Here is a 23119-nt window from a genome sequence, read left to right as displayed (position 1 = left end):
AAGGGATATTAGATGTTTTAAGAGGAATTATCTCTGTTCGAAAGGAGAGGAAATTGTTCAAGCGTTATCGGCGTGTCATGCCCAGTAGGGTCTACACTACAGAATATCTAGTTTTTAGTACCATTCAGGAATCAAGGTTTACTGGTTTATTGATTGCCGTATTATAGGGCGGCTCTGGTGGTAGCGTAGCAAATACAAATCATATCTACATTCTACAAAACCACACATTATAATTAAAAAAATTCTCTTTTTTCCTTTGTTTTCTTTTTCTTTTACAGCTCCACAACAATTACATCTTTTTTCCTATTTCCTCAACAGATTTGTTCTACCCACAATTTAGCTGAAAATATTATGTCTACACATAGTCGTGCAAGGGCAAGGCAAAGATGATGGGGGGGGGAGAGGATGCAAAATATGAGAGAAATAAACGCGCTAACTGTGGAACGGCTTAGGTCCGGTGGGACGCAAAAAATGGGGGAGGAATAAGACTTAAATTTGTCCTTGAAAGATGAAAAACAAAAAAACAAGACGGCGCGCGTTTTAGACCAAGAGAAACTCGGAGTCGACAAAATGCACTAAGTCCTCCGCCCCTTCCTAAAACGGTAGTGTCGTTCCCCGGTTACCGCTACCCCCTCACGTCAAGAGAACGTACATTATTGCGCATGCGTTCAAGCCTCCTTGCTCTAGCGACTAGGACAAGAAGGCTGAAGAGGCTAGAGTCTAGCAACATGGATGAAGGATGCGCGTGACAAACATTCGACGCTCTATAGAATGTGCAACTCCCTATACTAAAAAGTAGACAAGTCGATACTAGCGCCGCCTGGCTACCAGCGCTGGAAACCCTCGCGGGAAAAATAAAAAATACTGGACATAAGAAAAAAAACCTGTTTTGCTTCTAGCAGACGACGCTAAGGAAAAAATTTACGTAGCGCGTGTTTTTTTATTATGTCAAGTACTTTTTATTTTTCCCGCGAGGGTTTCCAGCGCTGGTAGCCAGGCGGCGCTAGTATCGACTTGTCTACTTTTTAGTGTAGGGAGTTGCACATCCTATAGAGCGACGAATGTTTTTCACGCGCATTCTCATCCATTCTAGCAACACTAGGGATTTTGTCATACTCGGCGTATATTGGCAAAGGCGCAAAATTGGAACTCGTGTACCCCTTCAGGTCCTAAATAAATATGTTTCAGGTATCGGGTCGGGTGGACCCGAAGATTAACACATAAAAAACTCATTTTAAAAATTTAAACAGGTCCTTTTGTTAATTAATAAATAAGAGCCTTTTATTAAAAAGATATCGACACCATAACTCCTTTATTTATTTATTTACATTTTAAGTTCATTTTCTGCCTTGGACTTTTCACTAATTGTCAATACATCAATTGATAAACAATCTTCATCTAAATCAGAACCACGCTTACAGTTCTCAGATTCAACTTTATTTTTTCGCTTCTTGGCAGCGGGAACTTCATTTTGGTCATCATCTTCATCCAGATTAACCGATTCAGTAATAATTAGCCGGTCTAAAAACACAATTAACTAGTTATATACAATGGCCGAAATCATTTAAAGGGAGGGTGAAGGGGAAAATCAAGCCATTTTTTTTATCGTTTCTTCTACTAATTATAAGACCATTCCACTTAGTGAAACATTCAGGAAATACAGTCTCCGAATGATTTTAAAATTCAAATTAGGTTCAGATTTTATGGATAATTTGAAATAAGGACCTCTGACCAATCGCGTAACGCCCTGCCTTCTTGTTAACAAAATTTTCGTGACATGCTCCATGCCGAATGAAATGTAGCACTGGATTTGATAAAAGTTGCTCGCGATGTGATAATCGAGATTTACAGCGTGCAACGGAAATTTCGTTAACAGGAAGGCAGGGCGTTACGCGATTGGTCAGAGGTCCTTATTTCAAATTATCCATAAAATCTGAACCTAATTTGAATTTTAAAATCATTCGGAGTTGGTATTTCCTGGATGTTTCACTATGCAGAATGGCCTTATAATTAGTAGAAGAATCGATAAAAAAATCACTTGATTTTCCTCTTCACCCTCCCTTTAAAGTTACGGCGTTTTCCATTGGATGCTCCAAAAATTCCAGTATAGTTGAATATTTAGAAATATTTCCCCAATCCTGGCAGATTGTAAAAACCTTTAATAAGAAGTCACAGAAAATCAAGAGATCTTAAGGGTGAAGTCTAAATCTTTGTAAAAAAATCTCTAAATCATGAAGATGATGAAACCTGTGACGAAACTTTTCAGAAAATCCAGATTGCCTTCGGAGCAACACCAATGAAAAACTACATTAGCTAACCATAGCCTACTAGATCACGCGGAACACGACGCTAGCTGCTAGGAGGCTGGGAAATAAGCATAATTTTTAAACTAGTCCTTGGGACCAGTGACCCCCCCCCCTTTTGTCCGAAATAATACACTGGTCTCCGGACTGGTCCAAGCCTTTGTTCTCCTATAGATTTACAATTAATAAACTGGTCCCGAGGACCACTAACCCCATGCACTTCTTGAATTAAAAAACTAGTTCAAGCAATTAATAAACTGGTTTTCGACCAGAGGAAGTGTGCTATTTCCCAGACTGGTCCTTGGAACCAATGACCCCACCCCCGGTGTCCGAAATAATAAACTGGTCTACGGACTGGTCCCCGTCTTTGTTCTCTTATAGATTTGCAATTAATAAACTGGTCCTGAGGACCAGTAACCCCCCACTTCTTGAATTAAAAAACTAGTCCAAGCAATTAATAAACTGGTTGTGGACCAGAGGAAGTGTGCTATTTCCCAGACTGGAGCCTGCAAGCGCCAGCAGCTTGCGTTGTCAAGAGCGTGATCGAGTGAGCTATGAGCTAACTTACCAGATTCAGGAGCACTTAATTCTCTGCAAGGCGTTGATGCTAATTGAGACTTTCCATCAAAAAAGACCTTTCTTCTACTAAGTTTTGACTTCGTTTCTACAACATTCGTGAATTTACTCATCCACCCATTGTTTTCCTTTTCTGGCGGCGATGCTTTTTTCACTCTACATGTTGAGATAATTTTATTTATCACTTATTTATCCGGATTTATGAACAAATAGATCTTGTTACTAAATTGCACCACGAACTAGACCTGCAGATATCTCCAATATACGCTGCACAAAACATAAAAAGTGTTGTTTAATGCTCAGACCACCTAAAGCCTGGTTTTCACTGGCCCAAAACGCAGGAAAAACCGAGTTCCGCGCAGTTTTTTCAAAGGTAACTTGCCGCAAAATCTCGTGTTTTTTGGGCGGCAAGCACGCAATTGGTTTTCTATTTCTCCGCAAAATTTTATGGAAAGGAAAGCGGTGGCCAATAGGAATCGACGAATGCGTGACGTCATAGGCTTGGTTTTGGTCACCTGGCGAGGTTTTTTTTCGACGCCATTTTTTTAATTGAAGGCGGTTTTATTGTGGAGTTAAATTTATAAAAATGTATGGTTAAAGAACTTTGGCTTAATCGTTATTTATACGATCAAAATGAACGTATTTTTCAAAGACAATAAATTATAAAAAAATTCATAGGTTGCTATTGGTGCGTTTCCAACATAACTGGTAGGCCTTGGTCTCCACGATCTCGCACTCTCTCTTTCATATACACCCTTTCGACGGGAAAAGGGGGGTAGGCAACCCTTAGTATCGGGAGATGCAAGGGGGTTGCTCCAGTGCCGCGATTGCGCACTCTCTCTTTCATATACACCCTTTCGACGGGAAAAGGGGGATAGGCAACCCTTAGTATCGGGAGATGCAAGAGGGTTGCTTCAGTGCCGCGATTGCGCACTCTCAGATCCAAAACGCCTACAGCGCAGGCGCTAAAAAGCGAGATGGAAGGCAGAGTTTTACCCCCGCGCCTTTCCCTCTTAGACTCGTCGAAAGGGTGTATTACAAGTTTTAATGAAAACGTTTTGCCGCAAAATTTTGCGGATATTTTTCTACTGTTCCGTAAAATTTTCGGCAGTGAAAACCAGGCTTAACCCATGCACAGGCAACTGAATGGGGAGCTAGGTTTGTTTAAGCCTAGTTTTCACTGCTGAAAATTTTACGGAACATTAAAAATTCCGCAAAATTTGGCGGAAAATGCCTTATAAAACGGCGGCAAAACGTTTTCACTAAAACTTGTAATATGAAGGAGTGCGAGCTCGTGGAGACCAAGGCTTACCGGTAATATTGAAAATTCACCAATAGCAACCTGCCAATTTTCTCAGAAAATATTGTCTTTGTAATTTTTATCATATAAACAACGATTAAGACAAACTTCTTCAACAAATCGTTAACTATACATTTTCATAAATTTAACTCGACAACACAAATGCCTTCAATTAAAAAAAAGCGTCGAATAAAACCTCGCGAGCTGACCAAAAACAAGCCTATGACGTCACGCATTCGTCGATTCCTATTGGTCACCGCTTTCCTTTCCGTAAAATAGAAAACCAATTCCGTGCTTGCCGCCCAGAAAACGCGAAATTTTGCGGCAAGTTACCTCTGAAAAAACGGCGCGGAACGCGGTTTTTCCGTCGTTTTTGGGCCAGTGAAAACCAGGCTTTAGAGCAACGCCTGACACTAGCGCTGTGGCGGCCAGCGGATGTTGGAATTTTTCACCAAACCCTAGTAAAATTCGCGCCATTTTTTTTTTTTGAGGAGTAGAGGTGTCCAGTCACAGATATGGGGAGAAAATCTGACTAAATTATGCAAATGAGTTGGATTTCATTAATTATTTATTTTAGCCTCTATCATTAAAGATTCATAAATGATCTATCAAGTTAGTTTTTATAAATATCACTCTGGTATTCATTAACTACCCCAATTGAATTCGAAAAAATTTCACTTCAAAAGTTCAATAAATACTTTTACAACTGGTAATGTATAAACTTGAATTGTGTAGCGTATATTATCAAAATACTTGTTCGTGCACACCTAGGTTCTAATAGTGCAATTTTGAACAAGAATCGCAGACATTTTTTTTATCTTACACTCGACTTCGTGTTTTGGCACAGTTTCCAGAAACATCACTTTTGGCTTCAGATAATATTTCAGACTGGAAATAATTTGACAAAAAAAACCAACGTTTTAAAATATTTTCTTGTCAGGTAAAAATAATAATAATAATTTGAGCTTGATCTATGAAGGGATACCATGCACACGAGGCCTATGGCCTTTCTGTTACAGGTGGGTCTCCTTTACAAGGGTCAGAGCTAACCAAAAGCGCCCATACTAACCTCTACCAGGGATAGATGTAATTTAAGAAGCAGGAATGGAGAACGGTTAGTATTTACTTCAGTTATTCCGACTCATAGCCCAGTATAAAGCCCCTCCCTCCAACACGTAACGAAAATTTTAAATTATGTTATTGGCTGACTTAAACTACGTTTTGATGACGTTGCTGACGGGGAAGGCGAAAAATACTTTATTCCTTTTTACCACTGTCGCTATGACCCGCCTAGCTTCTTCCATACCACCCCCCCCCCCTACCCGGGGAAGGGGGTCCGGGACTTTGACGCGCGCCCAGATTACTCTGTTCTTAATTCCTGCTTCTAAAACTACATCTATCCCTGGTCCTACCAAGAGAAAATAGAAGAGAGTATAAAACTTCTGCGTCCGCGTGCTGCGCCTCGTTTGAGGGGTTAGACTTAACCTTCATTCCCAGAATAGCCGCCTCACAGCTTTGAGTGTGAGAAAAAAAAAAGAGTTCCCGCAAAACAGACTACGAGCTTAAAGGCGACGGACAACTGAATAGGGAGCTAGGTTTGCTTAGAGCAACGCCTGACACTAGCGCTGTGGCGGCCAGCGGATGTTGGAAGTTTTTCACCAAACCCTAGTAAAATTCGCACAATTTTGCTTTTTGAGGAGTAGAGGTCTCCAGTGGGGAAATCTGACAAAATTATAAAACTGAGTTGAACTTCATTATTTATTCTAGCCACTCTCTCTCTTTAAAGATTCATAAACGATCTATCAAGTTAGTTTTTGCAAACACTAAGCCTTGGCTAAAAATTATCCCGAACCATTACAGACCATGGATTAACTAACGCTAGGGAATTGTTCACTAACTCTGTTTCCCATGTATTTCTATCGCCAACTACATGTTCCGAATTATTTCCTGATTACCCTCTTTATTGGACCAAAATGGATGCAGATACAGCGCCATCTCTGGGCAAAATAAATCGTTTTTGCGGATTTCAAAGATGGTGGCGCCTAATTTAGGCGGGATTTCAATTTTGACGTCATGGGACAGGTGATATTTGGTCCAAATTTCTTATAACTTCCTGTTATGGATAGTAGCTGCTGCTAGGGGGCGTTTGGAACATGCATACTTTATCTTTTAGGGGGAACGAACAATCCCTAGCGTTAGTTAATCCATGATAACGCGTAGGAAAATTAATTTTACAAATGAAAAGAAAACTTGCAAAGAGTACGTACCTTGGATGTGTTGGAATTTTGGAGTTCATTTTCAGTCAGAATATCTTCTTGATCATTAATTTCACTTTTTTGAGACACGGGAAGTGATTTCGCTTGGAGATTTTTGTAAAATATTCTATTTTGGTGTTCATTCATACACGGAATCGTGACCCATTCCCTGCTTTGGGAAGTATCAGACGCGATTTTACTCATTCTATATTTCATTAAAATAGAGTCGTGTTCGTCGAATTTTTTCTGTAAATATAATTGGCAAGCGGCTTCACCGATGACGTCATCCGGAATATAATGAAGTTGCTTTTTCAGCTAAATGCAAGTGAAAAGAAAAAAAAATTAATTTTATTAATAGAACTTGAACAGGTCTTTCTGTAAAAGCTTAAGGGCTCGGGACAACATCAGGGTTCATACAACTTTTGGACAACAAATTTCCCTGAGATTTCCAGGTTTTTCCCTTATATGGAGTATCCTATGGAGCAAATGTTAACGAAGGACGGGGGGGGGCAAATAGGACTATTACATAATCAAAGGACATCCCCGTATCTCTAGTAGAACCAGAGTTACGAGCCTCCAAAGTATAGTGTAATGTTAATCCTATGGAGGGTATGTTTTTGAGCATTTTCCTCAATTACTCGGCCCCTTTTTACTCGAATCTCAAGTATTTAGTATGGTTGGATGGCGGGCAAATAGGACTATAACATACCCAAAGGACATCCCCGTATCTCCAATATAACCAGAGTTATGAGACTCCAAAGTATAGTGTAATGTTAATCCTATGGAGGGTATGTTCACGAATATTTTCCTTAATTACTCGGCCCCTGTTAACTCGATCCCCAAGTTTTTAGTATGGTTGGATGGGGGCTAAATAGGACTATAACATACACAAAGGACATCCCCGTATCTCTAGTAGGACCAGAGTTTTGAGCCTCCAAAGTATAGTGTAATGTTAATCCTATGAAGGGGGGTATGTTTATGAACATTTTGCTTAATTACTCGGCCCCTGTTTGACGCAAATTTCCCTGAATTTTACTAAAAATTCTAAATTTCCCCTGAGTTTTCCCTAAGGTTTTTGTCAACTATTTATTTCCCCGATTTTTCCAGGTTTTCCCTGTTTTCCAGGTTTGTATGAACCCGGAACATGATTAAAGTAGGCCTGTGCGAGTACTCGCAAATTTCAATCACCTCTGTTTAATTTCTTTATAATAAAAGTTCAATAAGTTTTTGATCCACCAATTTAAGTCTTAATTTAATTTAATTTACCTAAGTTAAAGTTAGTCTCAAAGCGAATTAGGACGAAAGATATCGGGACAACCAAGAAAGAACCTGGGTAATATGTTAGTTTTTAACACTTAGCGTTGTGACTAAGGTCCTCCTTTTTTAAGGATTGACTAAAAGCCTTTGTAATCGGTAATGAGTCTCCATGTGGACAGAAATTCAATCTACTCGAAAAGCACCCGACTAATGGTAGTTTTACTAGGCCTAATTATTCGAGTATCCGTTAGAAATCCGGGTACCCGACCCGATTGGAAGTTTTTCTAACTACCCGTTCCCGTTAGAAATCCGGGTACCCGACCCTATTGGAAGTTTTTCTAACTACCCGTTCCCGTTGGAAATCCGGGTACCCGACCCGACTGGAAGTTTTTCTAACTACCAGTACCCATTAGAAATCCGGGTACCCGACCCGATTGGAAGTTTTTCTAACTACCCGTTCCCGTTGGAAATCCGGGTACCCGACCCGACTGGAAGTTTTTCTAACTACCAGTACCCATTAGAAATCCGGGTACCCGACCCGATTGGAAGTTTTTCTAACTACCCGTACCCGTTGGAAATCCGGGTACCCGACCCGATTGGAAGTTTTTCTAACTACCCGTACCCGTTGGAAATCCGGGTACCCGACCCGATTGGAAGTTTTTCTAACTACCAGTACCCATTAGAAATCCGGGTACCCGACCCGATTGGAAGTTTTTCTAACTACCCGTACCCGTTGGAAATCCGGGTACCCGACCCGATTGGAAGTTTTTCAACTACCCGTACCCGTTAGAAATCCGAGTACCCGACCCGATTGGAAGTTTTTCAACTACCCGTACCCGTTAGAAATCCGAGTACCCGTCCCAATTGGAACTTTTTCAACTACCCGTACCCGTTAGAAATCCGGGTACCCGACCCGATTGGAAATTTTTCAGCTAACAGTACCCGTTAGAAATCCGGGTACCCGACCCCATACCCGATTGGAACTTTTTCAACTACCCGTACCCGTTAGAAATCCAGGTACCCGACCCGATACCCGATTGGAACTTTTTCAACTACCCGTACCCGTACCCGACCCGAAATAGAAAAATCACTCCCCGCAAAGGCGTACTGCTTTTCTGATTAATCAGAAAAAGTAATTTAAACACGCCGCACTGATACATTAATATATTGCAATATTGCTGACTGACAATGATGTCATATCATTTCGAATACGAATTAATTAAAATTTTACGCACAATTTCTTTTTGCTTTTCAATTCTAGATTTGGGAAATTCCATAGGTTTATCTTTAGGATAATTAGGATGAAATGATTCTGAAACGTCTTGAACCTCCAATTCCGCTGACAAACCTCGCGAGTTTGAAGAATTCAGCGTCTAAAAAATAAAAGAGTCAATTCATTATTAAAACAAGTTGGGAAACCAAAAAAACCTCTCCAAGTCGAGACGCAATTAAGAGGTGTTTCATAAATAATTAAAAAAAATATAATTGATATTAATTATTTTAATCGGCAATATTTTACCTTAATTATAGTTAAAGGGTATGAGAAGCTTCGTTTGAAAAACCTCTGATTTATATAGCAAAAGATAGAATTAATTACTGTGAATTCAGAAATATCAAGCTTTTAATTCTCCGATTTCTAGTTATTTGGCAATATGCATTTGAAAATGCTTCATATGAAATTATTTAAAATCCACTTTTTAAAAGTCTTTAAGAAAGGCTACAACGTTTTCTTGTTTTTGACGTCACGCACGCGAGATGGTGCCACTCTCTCCGCTATCAAAGCATAGACAGAGCACGAGACGGGTATAGCTCGCGCTCGCTCTCGCTTGTATAGGTTTGCCCGTGTGATGTCATAAACCAACCGAACAAGCTGACAAGACAAAATAATTTATATATCGAAGCTGAGTTTTCGTGATTTTCCAATGGATTTTAAAAATAGAAACTTTGGTTCAATTATATTAAAAACTTTATATTTTGAAAGTAGAGACTTGAAAGTGTAATATAATACCACTTTCGTGCTAAAATATGATATGAAATTGTAAATTCCCATACCCTTTAAATCGTTTTAAGAAACTTTATTCCTAAAATTATTTTAAACATAGCTATTGTTGACGTTTGAATTCAAGCGTATGCCTCTTTAACATTTTTTGGAAATAAATCTCTCCGAGTTGGGACGCAATTAAGAGGTTTTTCTTAAATAATTAAATAAACATAATTGATATTAATTATTTTAATCGCCAATATTGTACCTTAATTATAGTTGAATCGTTTTGAGAAACTTTATTCCTAAAATCATTTTAAACATAGCTATTGTTGACGTTTGAATTCAAGCGTATGCCTCTTTATGAAATTTTGGAAATTTAGGGAATATAAGGCGATTGATTCGCAATAAATGATATGAAAACCCACAATTAAGTGAACTACGTAGTCGTATTTAATCCAAGGTTCAAGCTATTTTGTCTATTTTCTTTCTGGTTGAAATAGTATCGAAGTCAGTTATGCTATTTTAAATGGATCATTTTGTGTTTGATAGAATTGCCTCTCTTTCCACCTAGATGGCGTTGGAAACAAATTCCCGCATAATTTGGATTTGGCCAAGGCTTAACTTACGATAAAAGTGGTTAATAATAATTTATTTCCGTTTCGACTGGATATTATTTCTAGTTCTAGATATAAATCACTTTCTACCAAAATGGGGCTGATTTTAAGTTCTATTAAATTTCGCGGCCTTTATCGTCACAGTAAAATTTGACCAAGGCTTAGTTACCATACGACATATTTTACTCAGAGAAGATATTCTTGATAATACTAATAATAAATCTATTATTCTATCATGAATTTATTCACTAGGCCTAACATGAATAACTAACAGGATTCCCCTAGGTCGCCTCTTACTCTGCGATAATAGGCCTAGTAGTCTACTTAGTGGTAGGACTCACGGACGCGAGCTGCTCGGCCTACATAATTAGAGCGAGCAACGACAGGCCTTGATAGTACAGACATGGATAAAGAATGCGCGTGAGGAAATCTGTTTTCACGCTATAGGATAGGCAACTCCCTATCTCGAACGACATCTTATTCTGTATATACTCCGTTACAACATCGGTTGTCAGCACTCTATGTAACCTAGCTTTGAGCGTGCTGACAAGAGACGAACAACTTCGCGATTTAAAATATTCGCGAGGTTTCTTTAGCTCGAGTGTACGGACCTCTAGGCCTTAGTTTGAAATACGTGTAGTAGGCTGTAGGGAATTTCACACGTATTTGAAACTAAGGCCTAGAGGTCCGTGCAATCGAGCTAAAAAAATGGCGGATATTTTAAATCCTGAAGCTATTCGTCTCTTGTCAGCACGCGCAAGGCTAGATTACATAGAGACCTAGCTTTGCGCGTGCTGACAACCGATGTTGTAACAGAGTATACACAGAATAAGCTGTCGTCCGAGATAGGGATTGCCTATCCTATAGGCGCGTGAAAACAAATTACCCCACTCGCATTCTTTATCCATGCACGAACCATCAATCACAACCAGCAGCACAGCTAAGCCTCGGCCGTAACATAACATGTTAACAAATTTAAGAATATTTTTCTTTCGGTTGTGGTGATTGCGCATGTGCGGAAATGTAGGACATTGAAGGGGGAGAGGGGGCGAAGGGGCTTTTGGTCTCTACAGACTACAAGCCTAATGTGCTCACTGAATGAACTTACTTTTCTAGCTAAGGGTTTGACCACTAGGTCGTCAGATGACAGCTCTTTGCTTTCGGTTATTTCACTTACAACTATACCTCGTTTCCTAAATTAAACATAAAAAATATGTAATGGGGACCGATTTCGTAAATCCACCTTATTCCCTTTCGCCGGATGTTAGGCTTAGTTCGGGATTCAATGGGGGTGAGTAACGGGAAGAAATTCGTCTGTCGTCTGCTACAAAAGCCAAAAATATGTACTGTAGCAGACGACAGACCAATTTCTTTCCGTTACTCACCCCCATGAATCCCGAGCTAAGCCTAACATCCGGCGAAAGGGAATAAGGTGGATTGACAGATCCCAATATCGATGTTTATCAGCAAATGTGGATGAGAGGAAAAGTATGACAATGGCCATAGAGCCTGTGTTAAAAAACGCGGACATCAAAGTTTCGCCAGTAATTATTTAGTTTAATAGTGACTGATGGACTTGCAAACTCATGTGACTGAAAGTAGTTCCGACATTTATGCTCCTTGGCTTAACCATAGCCCACTCGATCACGCGCATCACGACGCAAGCTGCTCGCGCTATAGCTAAATTACTGAGATTTATTTTAAACGTAACTAGTTTTACGCGCTCTTCTATTGCTTCGATAACCTTACTAAAATCCATATTATACCTTCAAAAGTTCAAATACCTTTTAAAACATTACCAGCTACTCTGTCCTGACTACAAACACAAATCGAGGAAGTTCTAGCATACACAATAGCAGACGACGGTAACCGTGTAACCGCGAATTAACACAAGACCTATTTTAAGGGAGTGAAGAGGCCCAGTATAGCTACGCCAATAAAACAGTCAACTACGGCGAAACTGTTACTCTGATGACTCGCGAGTGGCCTTTTGCCATTTTCATACTTTTCGAAAACTCTCATCCACTTTTGTTATCAGATATTGATGCCGATAATTTAAAGCCTAGCGCGGCTCCAGTGGTTCCCCTACAAGTTGACTTTCCTTACGAACTCCAGTTTTGGCTTGGCGAAGCTAAAGGCATTTGTGGGCGGGATTTATACGTGCGTGTATAAACCCCGCCCACTAGCCTTTGCCAAGCCAAACCCGGAATTCGTAAGGAAAGTCAACTTGTAGGGGAACCACTGGAGCCGCGCTATGCTTTAATGTAAGTAAAATCAAACTTACCTTAACCTTGAAATTTCACTCTGTTCAAGATGTTAATAAAAATTAGTATATTTTTTTATCAGCTCATAACATTGAAGAAAAATTAATGAAAAAGCCAGAAAAATATTATAATGCCTGTTAAATATAATAGCATCAGAGGTGAGATGAGACTAGAAGTACTGAGCTAACCAAATTCTTCACTCGACGAAAGTGAATATTCTTGATAAGACACCAACGGTTGGCCCTCTGGTGGCGGTTTCAGAATTTCCCCTCCAAAACGTGAGATGCTCGTGGCGGTAGACGGCCGAACTAGATTCAAGCACCCGCATCCGTGTTCCGCGGCTTTAGGATGAGGGGAAGGGGGTAGGAAATGTCTCTGGAACTCGACCAATTTTTTTCTCTCTAGCGTAGGCGCGATTGAAGCGGCGTAAAATCCTCAAATTTGTTCACTAATACCAGGATCTATTACCAATGCTAGAGCCCTTCACTTCTAGTCTCATCTTACTACTGATAGCATGGATAAAGAATGAGCGTGAGGTTGAAATTTGTTTTCATGCTATAGTTTGTTTTCATGCTATAGGATAGGCAACTCCCTATCTCGAACGACAGCTAATTCTGTATACATACTCGGTTACAACATCAGTTGTCAGCACACGCAAACCTAGGTCTCTACGTAGAATGCTGACAAAAGACGTAAAACTTCAGGATTTAAAATATCCGCGAGTTTTTTAGCTCAAGTGCACGGACCTCTAGGCCTTAGTTTCAAATACGTGTAGTAGGCTGTAGGCAATTTCACAGGTATTTGGAACTAAGGCCTAAAGGTCCGTGCACTCGAGCTAAAAAACTCGCGGATATTTTAAATCCTGAAGTGTTTCATCTCTTGTCAGCACTTACAAAGCTAGGTTACATCGAGACCACGCTTTGCGCGTGCTGACAACCGATGTTGTAACAGAGTATCTACAGAATAAGCTGTCGTTCGAGATAGGGAGTTGCCTATCCTGTAGAGTGAAAAGAAATTTCCTCACGCGCATTCTTTATCCATGTAGTGGTTATGGATTAACCTCATCCCATTAGAAACCACACGGAGTATTGGAAAATAATTTTTGCCCTGCTTGTTTTAATTACATGTCTCACCATTGAATCTTCATTTGTTTCGCACACTTTTTTCGTAGCTTCCATCACTTTTAAAACTCGAAACCCAGAATTTTTTTTCGGAGGAGCTTTCTTCTTTTGAAAGAAAAAGAAATTTTTTTTAATTAAATTAATCTAAAATTAGATTTTTCAATGATCAAAAAAACGATAAGCCAGAACAGTTTAGACCGACTTTGAGTCGACTCGACTGATTGGTCTTAAAAAGGTGGATCAGTACGGACATAGCCCACTCGATCACGCACTCGACTTATTAGGTGAGCAGTTTTCGTAGTGCTGCGCGTGATCGAGTGGGCTATGGTACGGATCGCTCGCTAAATATTTGGACCAGCGTCGGAATTAAGGTGGTGGCACAGTTTGTCTGGACCAGTTTAAAAATTAAATCAGAGGGGGGTCAGTGGTCCACAGGACCACTAAGAAATTTCAAGGGTAACCAGAGACCAGACGAAAAATCAAATACTTTAACTATCCACTTCTTTAGTTTAGCAGACGACGTGTCGTGGTCAATGGTCCTGGACCAGTCTATTTATTCCAGGCCAGGGGGGTCGCTGGCCAAATGTCCAGTTTAATAAAAATCCTTATTTCCCACCCTGATTTGGACTCTTTTTGAGACATTCTGGATCAGGGTGAGAAATAAGGAATTTTTTTAAACTGGTCATTTGACCAGTAGAGCCCAAGGGTTTTAATTAAAAAACTGGTCAATGACCACTTAATATTTCTACATACTGTATGTGCTGCACTGAAATGGATTAATTTCTATAACCCACTACTGGGAATTTATTTTTTACTAAAGAAGGGAAATTTAAAAAGTGGTCACGGTGACCACTGGACCCCCAGGCATTTAATAAATAAACTGGTCAAAGCAATTTTTAAACTGGTCATTTGCCCAGTGCCACCGCCTTATTTCTCACCCTGTTCTGGATATAAGACCCAATTAACTATATCATGCGCTTGTGGCGCCATCCCGGTGCAACCAAGGGAACTAATAGAGAAGGCGGGAAATTTGACTGATATCAAGAATACATGCAAATGGCGGAAAGTCAAGTTCGTGTGTGATATCAAGATGCGTAAAATCTTTGATAACACGAGGAAAGAAGCTATTCGAAAGACTTTGACAAAACTGAGGAAGCGTCAATTTTTTCCGTTTATTTCTTATCTACGTTTCGAGATGGCGACACTATCGCGTGATTAACTTGGTAGCTTTCCGTCCGTCCTGATGTTTTCAAAAGTATCCCGCTTGCCCCAATCAGACTTAGAAATAGCACAAGTCCACTGGTCCAAAACCAGTTTATTAATTGCTTGGACTAGTTTTTTAATTCAAAAAGTGGGGGTTACTGGTCCTTGGGACCAGTTTATTAATTGCAAATCTATAGGAGAACAAAGGCTGGGACCACTCCGGAGATCAGTTTATTATTTAGGACACTAGGGGGGGTCACTGGTCCCAAGGACTAGTTTAAAAATTATCCTTATTTCTCAGACTGGCCCCAATAGGCAGGTTAATGCAAAGGCCTATCTAGTGGTACTTTTCTCAACTCAATGTAAAAAATTAACATTAAAGCAAATGTCGTCTCTCTCTAGTGGTTCCTATAAGATCCATTTTACCCTGCCAAAGGCAAGAACCAATCTGCGGACCTAAACTAGCCTTTGCTAAGCCACAGCCGACTCGATCACGCTTATGGCTGCACGCGCTATAGAAGCCCGTTCAATCGGCCTCAAAACGCGAATCACACATTTTAAACCAAAAAATATCAAAGGAGTCAGCTTTTAACATGGCCGTCTATGGGAAGAACACCGTTTTTTTGGCGAATAGATATCCCTAATACTCGCGAATAGTAGGCTTAAGTATTCGCGATTAATCGGGTAGTAACCCTAATATTCGCGAATACTTTTCCTAGGCACTCGTTGGTGGTTTTTGATGGGAGATAAAATTGGGATGATATTTTTTTAAAATAAGGTGGGTCTCTCTAGCGCCAAGGACCCTAATTTATGGTAGTCGAACTTTAACCGAATAGTCAATTCGGTATTCGATATTCGTATCGAATAGTGAAAATGGGCCTATCGAATTATTCGGTTCGGTATTCGATTAAAACGGTTAACCGCACACCTCAAATAAGAATAAATTCTTACCGTTGACAAGACAAAGTCATCATCATCATCATCAATGGTTACATCTTCATTCTCAGCGCAATGGCGGCTTTCATGCGATACGGCAGTTTTTTGTGACAATTCCATTACTGACTACAGAAAGATAAAAGACCAGCGTTTCGGTCAACTTTTGGTATTGAATGACATAAAAAAAAATCATATACATACTAGTATCTCTTTTTTTTCTTCAAACGGTATATCACTAATACCAGTAACTCCCATACCTGAAAATTATAACGATCAGTTTAAAAATTAATTTTCACGCTATTTAACTCGGCTTCTTCGAATTATATAAAACAAGTTGGGAAACCAAAGTAAACCTCTCCGAGTCGGAACGCAATTAATTAAGGGGTTTTTCTTAAATAATTAAATATTTTAATCGCCATTAATTTAGGTTAATAACCGTGTCTCGGTTTCGATCGATTACCGACTTTACTATTTTATAAATATTCGACAACCGATTCCGCAAAGGGCCAAGGCCCAAGTGAGAAACCCTTGCTATACTACTGCTCCAGAATAGTCAATTCTGATTGGCTAGTTCTCTACTAATAATGTCATTCAGATTGGCACGTGGCTATTTGTCAAATTTAGCGTGAGGTATAGTTTTACTTTCAGGTTCAACTTCAGTTTTTATGACCGACGACTTCATTTGGCCAATAGTAGGCCTTCATATTCGAGTATTCGCGAATATTAGGCCCAGGTATTCGACTAGTATTCGCGAATAACGGGATTAAGTATTGGACTAGTATTCGCGATTCGCGAATAATAGGCCTAAGTAATCTACGAGTATTCGCGAATAACAGGCCTAAGTATTCGACTAGTATTCACGAATAACAGGCCTAAGTATTCGACAAGAATTCGCGAATAATAGGCCTAAGTATTCGACTAGTATTCGCGAATAATAGGCCTAAGTATTCGACTAGTATTCGCGAATAATAGGCCTAAGTATTCGACTAGTATTCGCGAATAATAGGCCTAAGTATTCGACTAGTATTCGCGAATAATAGGCCTAAGTATTCGACTATAGTCTGTCAAACGAAAGAAGAGCCCTGAGAAATTTGTCCAAATTGGTGTCGCCACCATCGACCCCATAGTACTTTATCAACTTGTTTTGTTTTGTCAATAGTCGTCTGTAATATAGTCTGCTATAAACAGATAGGCTTAATCGCAATAGAACCAATACATTTTGCAATATATATTTAATATGTTTATGTTTCATGGTTTTTTTACGATCATCGAGTATTAAAGAATATAAAACAAAATTAACGACAAGACACCAGTTTTATCTTTGTTGAATTAGCATTGCAATATATTTTAATGACATAAGTTAAAGTACTTGTCATATAGCAGACTATATTACAGACGACAATTGACAAAACAAAACAAGTTGATAAAGTACTATGGGGTCGATGGTGGCGACACCAATTTGGACAAATTTCTCAGGGCTCTTCTTTCGTTTGACAGACTATAGTATTCGCGAATAATAGGCCTAAGTATTCGACTAGTATTCGCGAATAACAGGCTTAAGTATTCGATAAGGCTATATTTCGTTAAGCCTAATTATTCGATATTCAATTCAAAAATCATTATTCGTCTCAATATTCGTTAAGAAATTTTTTGGGCATTTGATATTCGTCTCCATAGTTAAAAAGTGGTAATTACTTAATTACCAATTAGGCATTAATTCATACTTGTTAATTTCTCATCCATTTGCCGCTCCATTTCCATTTTGGTATTGACAACTTTTGGTTTCGATAAACTTTTATTTCTGGTCTCTCTATTCGCTTCTGAATCGAGACATTCAACCTAATTAAAGGGAATGAGAAGCTTCGTTTGAAAAACCTCTGATTTATAAAACAAAAGATAGAATTAATTTCTGTAAATTCAAAAATATCAAGCTTTTAATTCTCCCATTTCTGCTGCTTATTTGGCCGCAATATGCATTTTTGAAAATGCTTCATTTGAAATTATTTGAAATCCACTTTTTACGAAAGGCTAAAACGTTTCCCGTAGGCTGACGTCACAGATATATTTTTTTACGCGAGATGGCGCCACTCTCTCCGCTGTCAGATCATCCAGAGTTTAGACTGGCGAGAAGCTCGAGACGCGTATAGGATTCCCGCGCGTTTTTTCCCTTACGTCATAGTGATGTCATAAAACGGGCAAACAAACAAGCTCGACAAGACGAAATTATTGATATATCGAAACTGCATGAGTTTTCGTGATTTTTCAATGGGATTTTAAAAATAGTTCTAAACTTTGCTTCAATTATATTAAAAACTTAATATTTTGAAAGTAGACTCGAAAGTGTAACGTAATACCACTTTCGTGCTAAAATATGATATGAAATTGTAAATTCGCATTCCCTTTAAGCACATCTCGAAATCATTCATTTTACCGATTTACTTACGTCACTATTATCGGAAGCGATCAACTTTTCAATATCTTCATCCTTTATGGCTTCTTTCGAGTTACTCTTTGATGCGGAGGGATTTGAAATAGACTTGATTTTTTTACGAGAAACGCTACCACCGCCAATTTCCATGACTCTGAAACAATAAAATGTCAAAAACTCTTTGAGCAATTAAGTCTCGTGAAAAAGTATAACAGGGAAGATTATCTTGGATTAAATACGACCCCCAAAAACTCGATTACCGTTTGTCAATTAAACGGGGCGCCATCTAGGGCGGGCTAATGGCAAAGGGGGGAAATGGGGAACTGTTGATTATCAGTCTGTCTGTCTGTCAGTCAGTCAGGACTTTGATTTATATAGATATAGATAAGCTGTCGTTCGAGATAGGGAGTTGCCTATCCTATAGCGCGAAAACAAATTTCAACCTCACGCGCATTCTTTATCCATGCTAGAACGCAGTTTTTCGATAGTAGCCCCATCTGCCTATCAGCTCTTGCGTCAAAAATAAAAATACTGAACATACATTATCTTCCTTTTAGCAGACGACAAAAAATAAATAAAAAGCCCTCATACTATTTGAGTTTTGACCCATTTATAAATCCTACCCCAAACCGGGGCCTTTTGCAGATAATTTTAAATACCCCCCCCCCGACCTTTTAAACCATTTTAAAATATCTTACTTTACCCCTGACCTTTCTTGACCCAAAATAAAATTTATCCTGTACCTTTTTAGGCTCATTTTAAATCCCTGATTTTTTGAAGCCCATGCAATTTCAAATTAGCTGAAATTTCCCCAAACGTTTTGGCCCATTTCTTAAAGGGACTCTAAAGGCAAGCGCACACCTATCGTCATCGGACGGACCGCACGTATCGCACGCATCGGATTTTATTATTATTACCATTGTTTCAAATGAGAACGCGCTCATCTGTCCGCATCGTACGTATCGGATGTCGGCAATGCCGACGAGGATTCCCGATAGGGGCATACAATCCGTATGGTCCGTACGGAGCTAAGACAAAAATTGCTTAACGAATGCTCAGATTATGTGTTGATGAAACATAAAATGGCGCTCTTTTAAGATTAGGAAACTTTTCTAGGTTTACCACATTATTCCAAGTTGAAAGGTGTTTCCGGTTAGTAATTTAATCCGGGAAAATCAGAAAAAATGCGTATTTTGCTAGAAAAAAAAACACGCACAACTATAGCCACTATAAGCCTAGTTTGAAATGTCGCGCATTTTGAAAATTCCCGTGTATTCCGCCGCGCATGCTCAATTGCTCATACGCGCGTTCGGAAATCCGAATGCTCCGAATTTAGTGTGCGCAGTTGAAGAAAATTATCCGATGCGTACGATCCGTGCGGTCCGTCCGATGACGTTAGGTGTGCGCTAGCCTTTAAGAAGGCATCGGCGGGTGGGTAAAAATTATTTAAATACGTCACAGACATCACGTGATACCAAGATACAAAGGTTCCTCATAGAGTGGAACTGTACATCTAGTCCTTGTTTTTCGCGGGATTGCAGCGCCGATTCCATGAAGTGGTAGTTTTCGAATTAAACGAACTAAGCTTCTTTGGACCACGCCTCTCGTCGGTCACGTGCCTCTGACGTATTTCAAATAATTTTTACCCACCGCCGATACCTTGTTTACAGTCCCTTTATTTTGTACCCCACCTTTTGCTCTATTTCTAATTTGCCTAACCTTTTATCGCCATAATTAAATTCACAGACTAAATAAAAACATAGTTGTTATTATTCAATAAATATGTTCCTATTGTTGTTATTCAATAAATATGTTCCTACTTGTTGCTATTCAATAAATATGTTCCTACTTGTTGTTATTCAATAAATATGTTCCTACTTGTTGATATTCAATAAATATGTTCCTACTTTTTGTTATTCAATAAATATGTTCCTACTTTTTGTTATTCAATAAATATGATCCTACTTGTTGTTATTCAATAAATATGTTCCTACTTTTTGTTATTCAATAAATATGATCCTACTTTTTGTTATTCAATAAATATGATCCTACTTGTTGTTATTCAATAAATATGTTCCTACTTTTTGTTATTCAATAAATATGATCCTACTTTTAGTTATTCGATAAATATGATCCTACTTGTTGTTATTCAATAAATATGTTCCTACTTTTTGTTATTCAATAAATATGTTCCTACATGTTGTTATTCAATAAATATGTTCCTACTTTTTGATATTCAATAAATATGTTCCTACATTGTTCCTACTTTTTGTTATTCAATAAATATGTTCCTACTTTGTTCCTACTTTTTGTTATTCAATAAATATGTTCCTACATGTTGTTATTCAATAAATATGTTCCTACTTTTTGTTATTCAATAAATATGTTCCTACTTTTTGTTATTCAATAAATATGTTCCTACATTGTTCCTACTTTTTGTTATTCAATAAATATGTTCCTACTTTTTGTTATTCAATAAATATGTTCCTACATTGTTCCTACTTTTTGTTATTCAATAAATATGTTCCTACTTTTTGTTATTCAATAAATATGTTCCTACTTTGTTCCTACTTTTTGTTATTCAATAAATATGTTCCTACATGTTGTTATTCAATAAATATGTTCCTACTTTTTGTTATTCAATAAATATGTTCCTACATTGTTCCTACTTTTTGTTATTCAATAAATATGTTCCTACTTTGTTCCTACTTTTTGTTATTCAATAAATATGTTCCTACTTTGTTCCTACTTTTTGTTATTCAATAAATATGTTCCTACTTTGTTCCTACTTTTTGTTATTCAATAAATATGTTCCTACTTTTTGTTATTCAATAAATATGTTCCTACTTTTTGTTATTCAATAAATATGTTCCTACATTGTTCCTACTTTTTGTTATTCAATAAATATGTTCCTACATTGTTCCTACTTTTTGTTATTCAATAAATATGTTCCTACATTGTTCCTACTTTTTGTTATTCAATAAATATGCTCCTACATTGTTCCTACTTTTTGTTATTCAATAAATATGTTCCTACTTTTTGTTATTCAATAAATATGTTCCTACATTGTTCCTACTTTTTGTTATTCAATAAATATGTTCCTACATTGTTCCTACTTTTTGTTATTCAATAAATATGTTCCTACATTGTTCCTACTTTTTGTTATTCAATAAATATGTTCCTACATTGTTCCTACTTTTTGTTATTCAATAAATATGTTCCTACTTTTTGTTATTCAATAAATATGTTCCTACATTGTTCCTACTTTTTGTTATTCAATAAATATGTTCCTACTTTGTTCCTACTTTTTGTTATTCAATAAATATGTTCCTACTTTGTTCCTACTTTTTGTTATTCAATAAATATGTTCCTACTTTTTGTTATTCAATAAATATGTTCCTACTTTTTGTTATTCAATAAATATGTTCCTACTATTTGTTATTCAATAAATATGTTCCTACATGTTGTTATTCAATAAATATGTTCCTACTTTTTGTTATTCAATAAATATGTTCCTACTTTGTTCCTACTTTTTGTTATTCAATAAATATGTTCCTACTTTGTTCCTACTTTTGTTATTCAATAAATATGTTCCAACTTTGTTCCTACTTTTTGTTATTCAATAAATATGTTCCTACTAGTTGTTATTCAATGAATATTGTTGTTGTTTCACATATTTAAACTAAATTTAATAAATCTATGCATTATGTTATTATTTAGATAAACTACCCATGCTTCTATGCTCGTGTTAAATGCTATTGATATGCACACATTGTGAACAATGGCATCATAACCTTTTACTAAATTCTCTAAATCTTCACAATTACTTCAGCCTCAAGAAAACTTTCTCTACCAACGTCAAGCCAAGAAATAAATTGACACATTTGACAGGGACGGAAAACCATGTTATCAAACTTCAATGCTCCATGTGAAAACCATTGGCATGCAGCAATAACTTAACTAAGCCTTGGCAGATTGACAATTACATTAAATATTACTTACCTAATACGTCTCAGTAATAGTTTAAATATATACTGTAATTATGATTCTGGGTCACTAATTGAATCCAAAAGGGTGATTGATCTAACGACTTCCACCGTTCCACGGGAATGGGAATCCATGCTAATGCAGACGATATAACCATAGCCCACTCGATCACGCAACTTGCACGTGCTATCAGTGTGAGAAATAAGGATTTTTTTAAAACTGGACCTGTGGGCTGTGGCCTGTAGAGCTAGGTATTTTAATTGAAAAACTGGCCACGGTGCCACCTACCATTTTTAGCCTGAAAAATCAGCCTTTCGTGATTTATGGCCAAATTATCTATTCTTGACAATATGTGCTAGGGAATAGGCTTAGTAGGTTAGTTTTTATCAAAGAACTTGGAACATATAAGCCCCTAGAATTACACATCAAATCTACGCTTCGCGGGAAGTTCGCGCGCCCGGTTTTTTCTACAAGTATATCATTCGTGTGGCGCGTAACTAGAATTTTCTATATTTTAGTTTTTGCGCGAAAATGAAACATTTTCAAACTTTTTGGCGGGAAATAGCGCGATTTCAAACTGCTTTTAGGTTTAATACACTGCATGTTTGAATATAGTTTTTAAACGTTTAATAACATAATAAAAAACGATTTATTATTGAGAAAAACACTTTCTTGCGCTAATTTCAAAGTGTGCAAGTATAAAATGGGCAAAAAATGTTCAATTGAGGAATGTAAAAATACACGGAGAAATAAAAATGTTTCTTTTTTTGCTCCAATTCAATTGACGAGCTATGGCTGTGAAGTCTTACAGCTCCAACTTATACACTGATAATATAAGAAGTGTTAGGATCAGTCTGGGAAATAGCACACTTCCTCTGTTCCAAAACCAGT

The 23119-nt window shown here is 37.9% G+C and overlaps 1 protein-coding gene across 3 annotated transcripts; it reads right to left on the bottom strand.

Moving 5' to 3' along the window:
* Positions 1-1279: 1279 nt before the first annotated feature.
* LOC149661082 (uncharacterized) lies at positions 1280-22403 on the bottom strand. Of its 3 annotated transcripts, none has more exons than XM_089842477.1 (13): positions 22244-22403; positions 18257-18395; positions 17538-17652; positions 16015-16070; positions 15829-15939; positions 13687-13779; positions 12574-12593; positions 11398-11482; positions 8927-9064; positions 6447-6749; positions 5003-5067; positions 2872-3035; positions 1280-1521 (listed from the first exon to the last, which is right to left on the bottom strand). In XM_089842477.1, the coding sequence occupies exons 2-13, from the start codon at positions 18389-18391 to the stop codon at positions 1325-1327; spliced, it is 1482 nt and encodes a 493-aa protein (XP_089698603.1). In that variant the 5' UTR covers positions 18392-18395; positions 22244-22403; the 3' UTR covers positions 1280-1324. The 3 variants fall into 3 exon arrangements, with proteins under 3 accessions (XP_089698603.1, XP_089698604.1, XP_089698605.1); XM_089842478.1 differs by having other exon boundaries at positions 13687-13776; XM_089842479.1 differs by lacking the exon at positions 1280-1521 and adding an exon at positions 1800-2156.
* Positions 22404-23119: the final 716 nt, after the last annotated feature.

The sequence above is a fragment of the Phalangium opilio genome, unplaced genomic scaffold (assembly GCF_054372755.1).
Source record: "Phalangium opilio isolate 3A_F unplaced genomic scaffold, DU_Popi_V2 ptg000070l_1, whole genome shotgun sequence".
NCBI lineage: Eukaryota > Metazoa > Arthropoda > Arachnida > Opiliones > Phalangiidae > Phalangium > Phalangium opilio.
Note: the sequence above shows the minus strand (reverse complement) of the source record. Positions and strands in the feature narration are given on the sequence as shown.

Coding starts and splice junctions, on each gene's coding strand:
- LOC149661082 (XM_089842477.1), bottom strand. CDS start 18,391: ATGGAAATTGGCGGTGGTAGCGTTTCTCGTAAAAAAATCAAGTCTATT. Junction 11,483..12,573: donor AGTGAAATTTCAAGGTTAAG/GTAAGTTTGATT, acceptor TGTTTAATTTAG/GAAACGAGGTATAGTTGTAA. Junction 5,068..6,446: donor AAAATTCCAACACATCCAAG/GTACGTACTCTT, acceptor AATTATTTCCAG/TCTGAAATATTATCTGAAGC.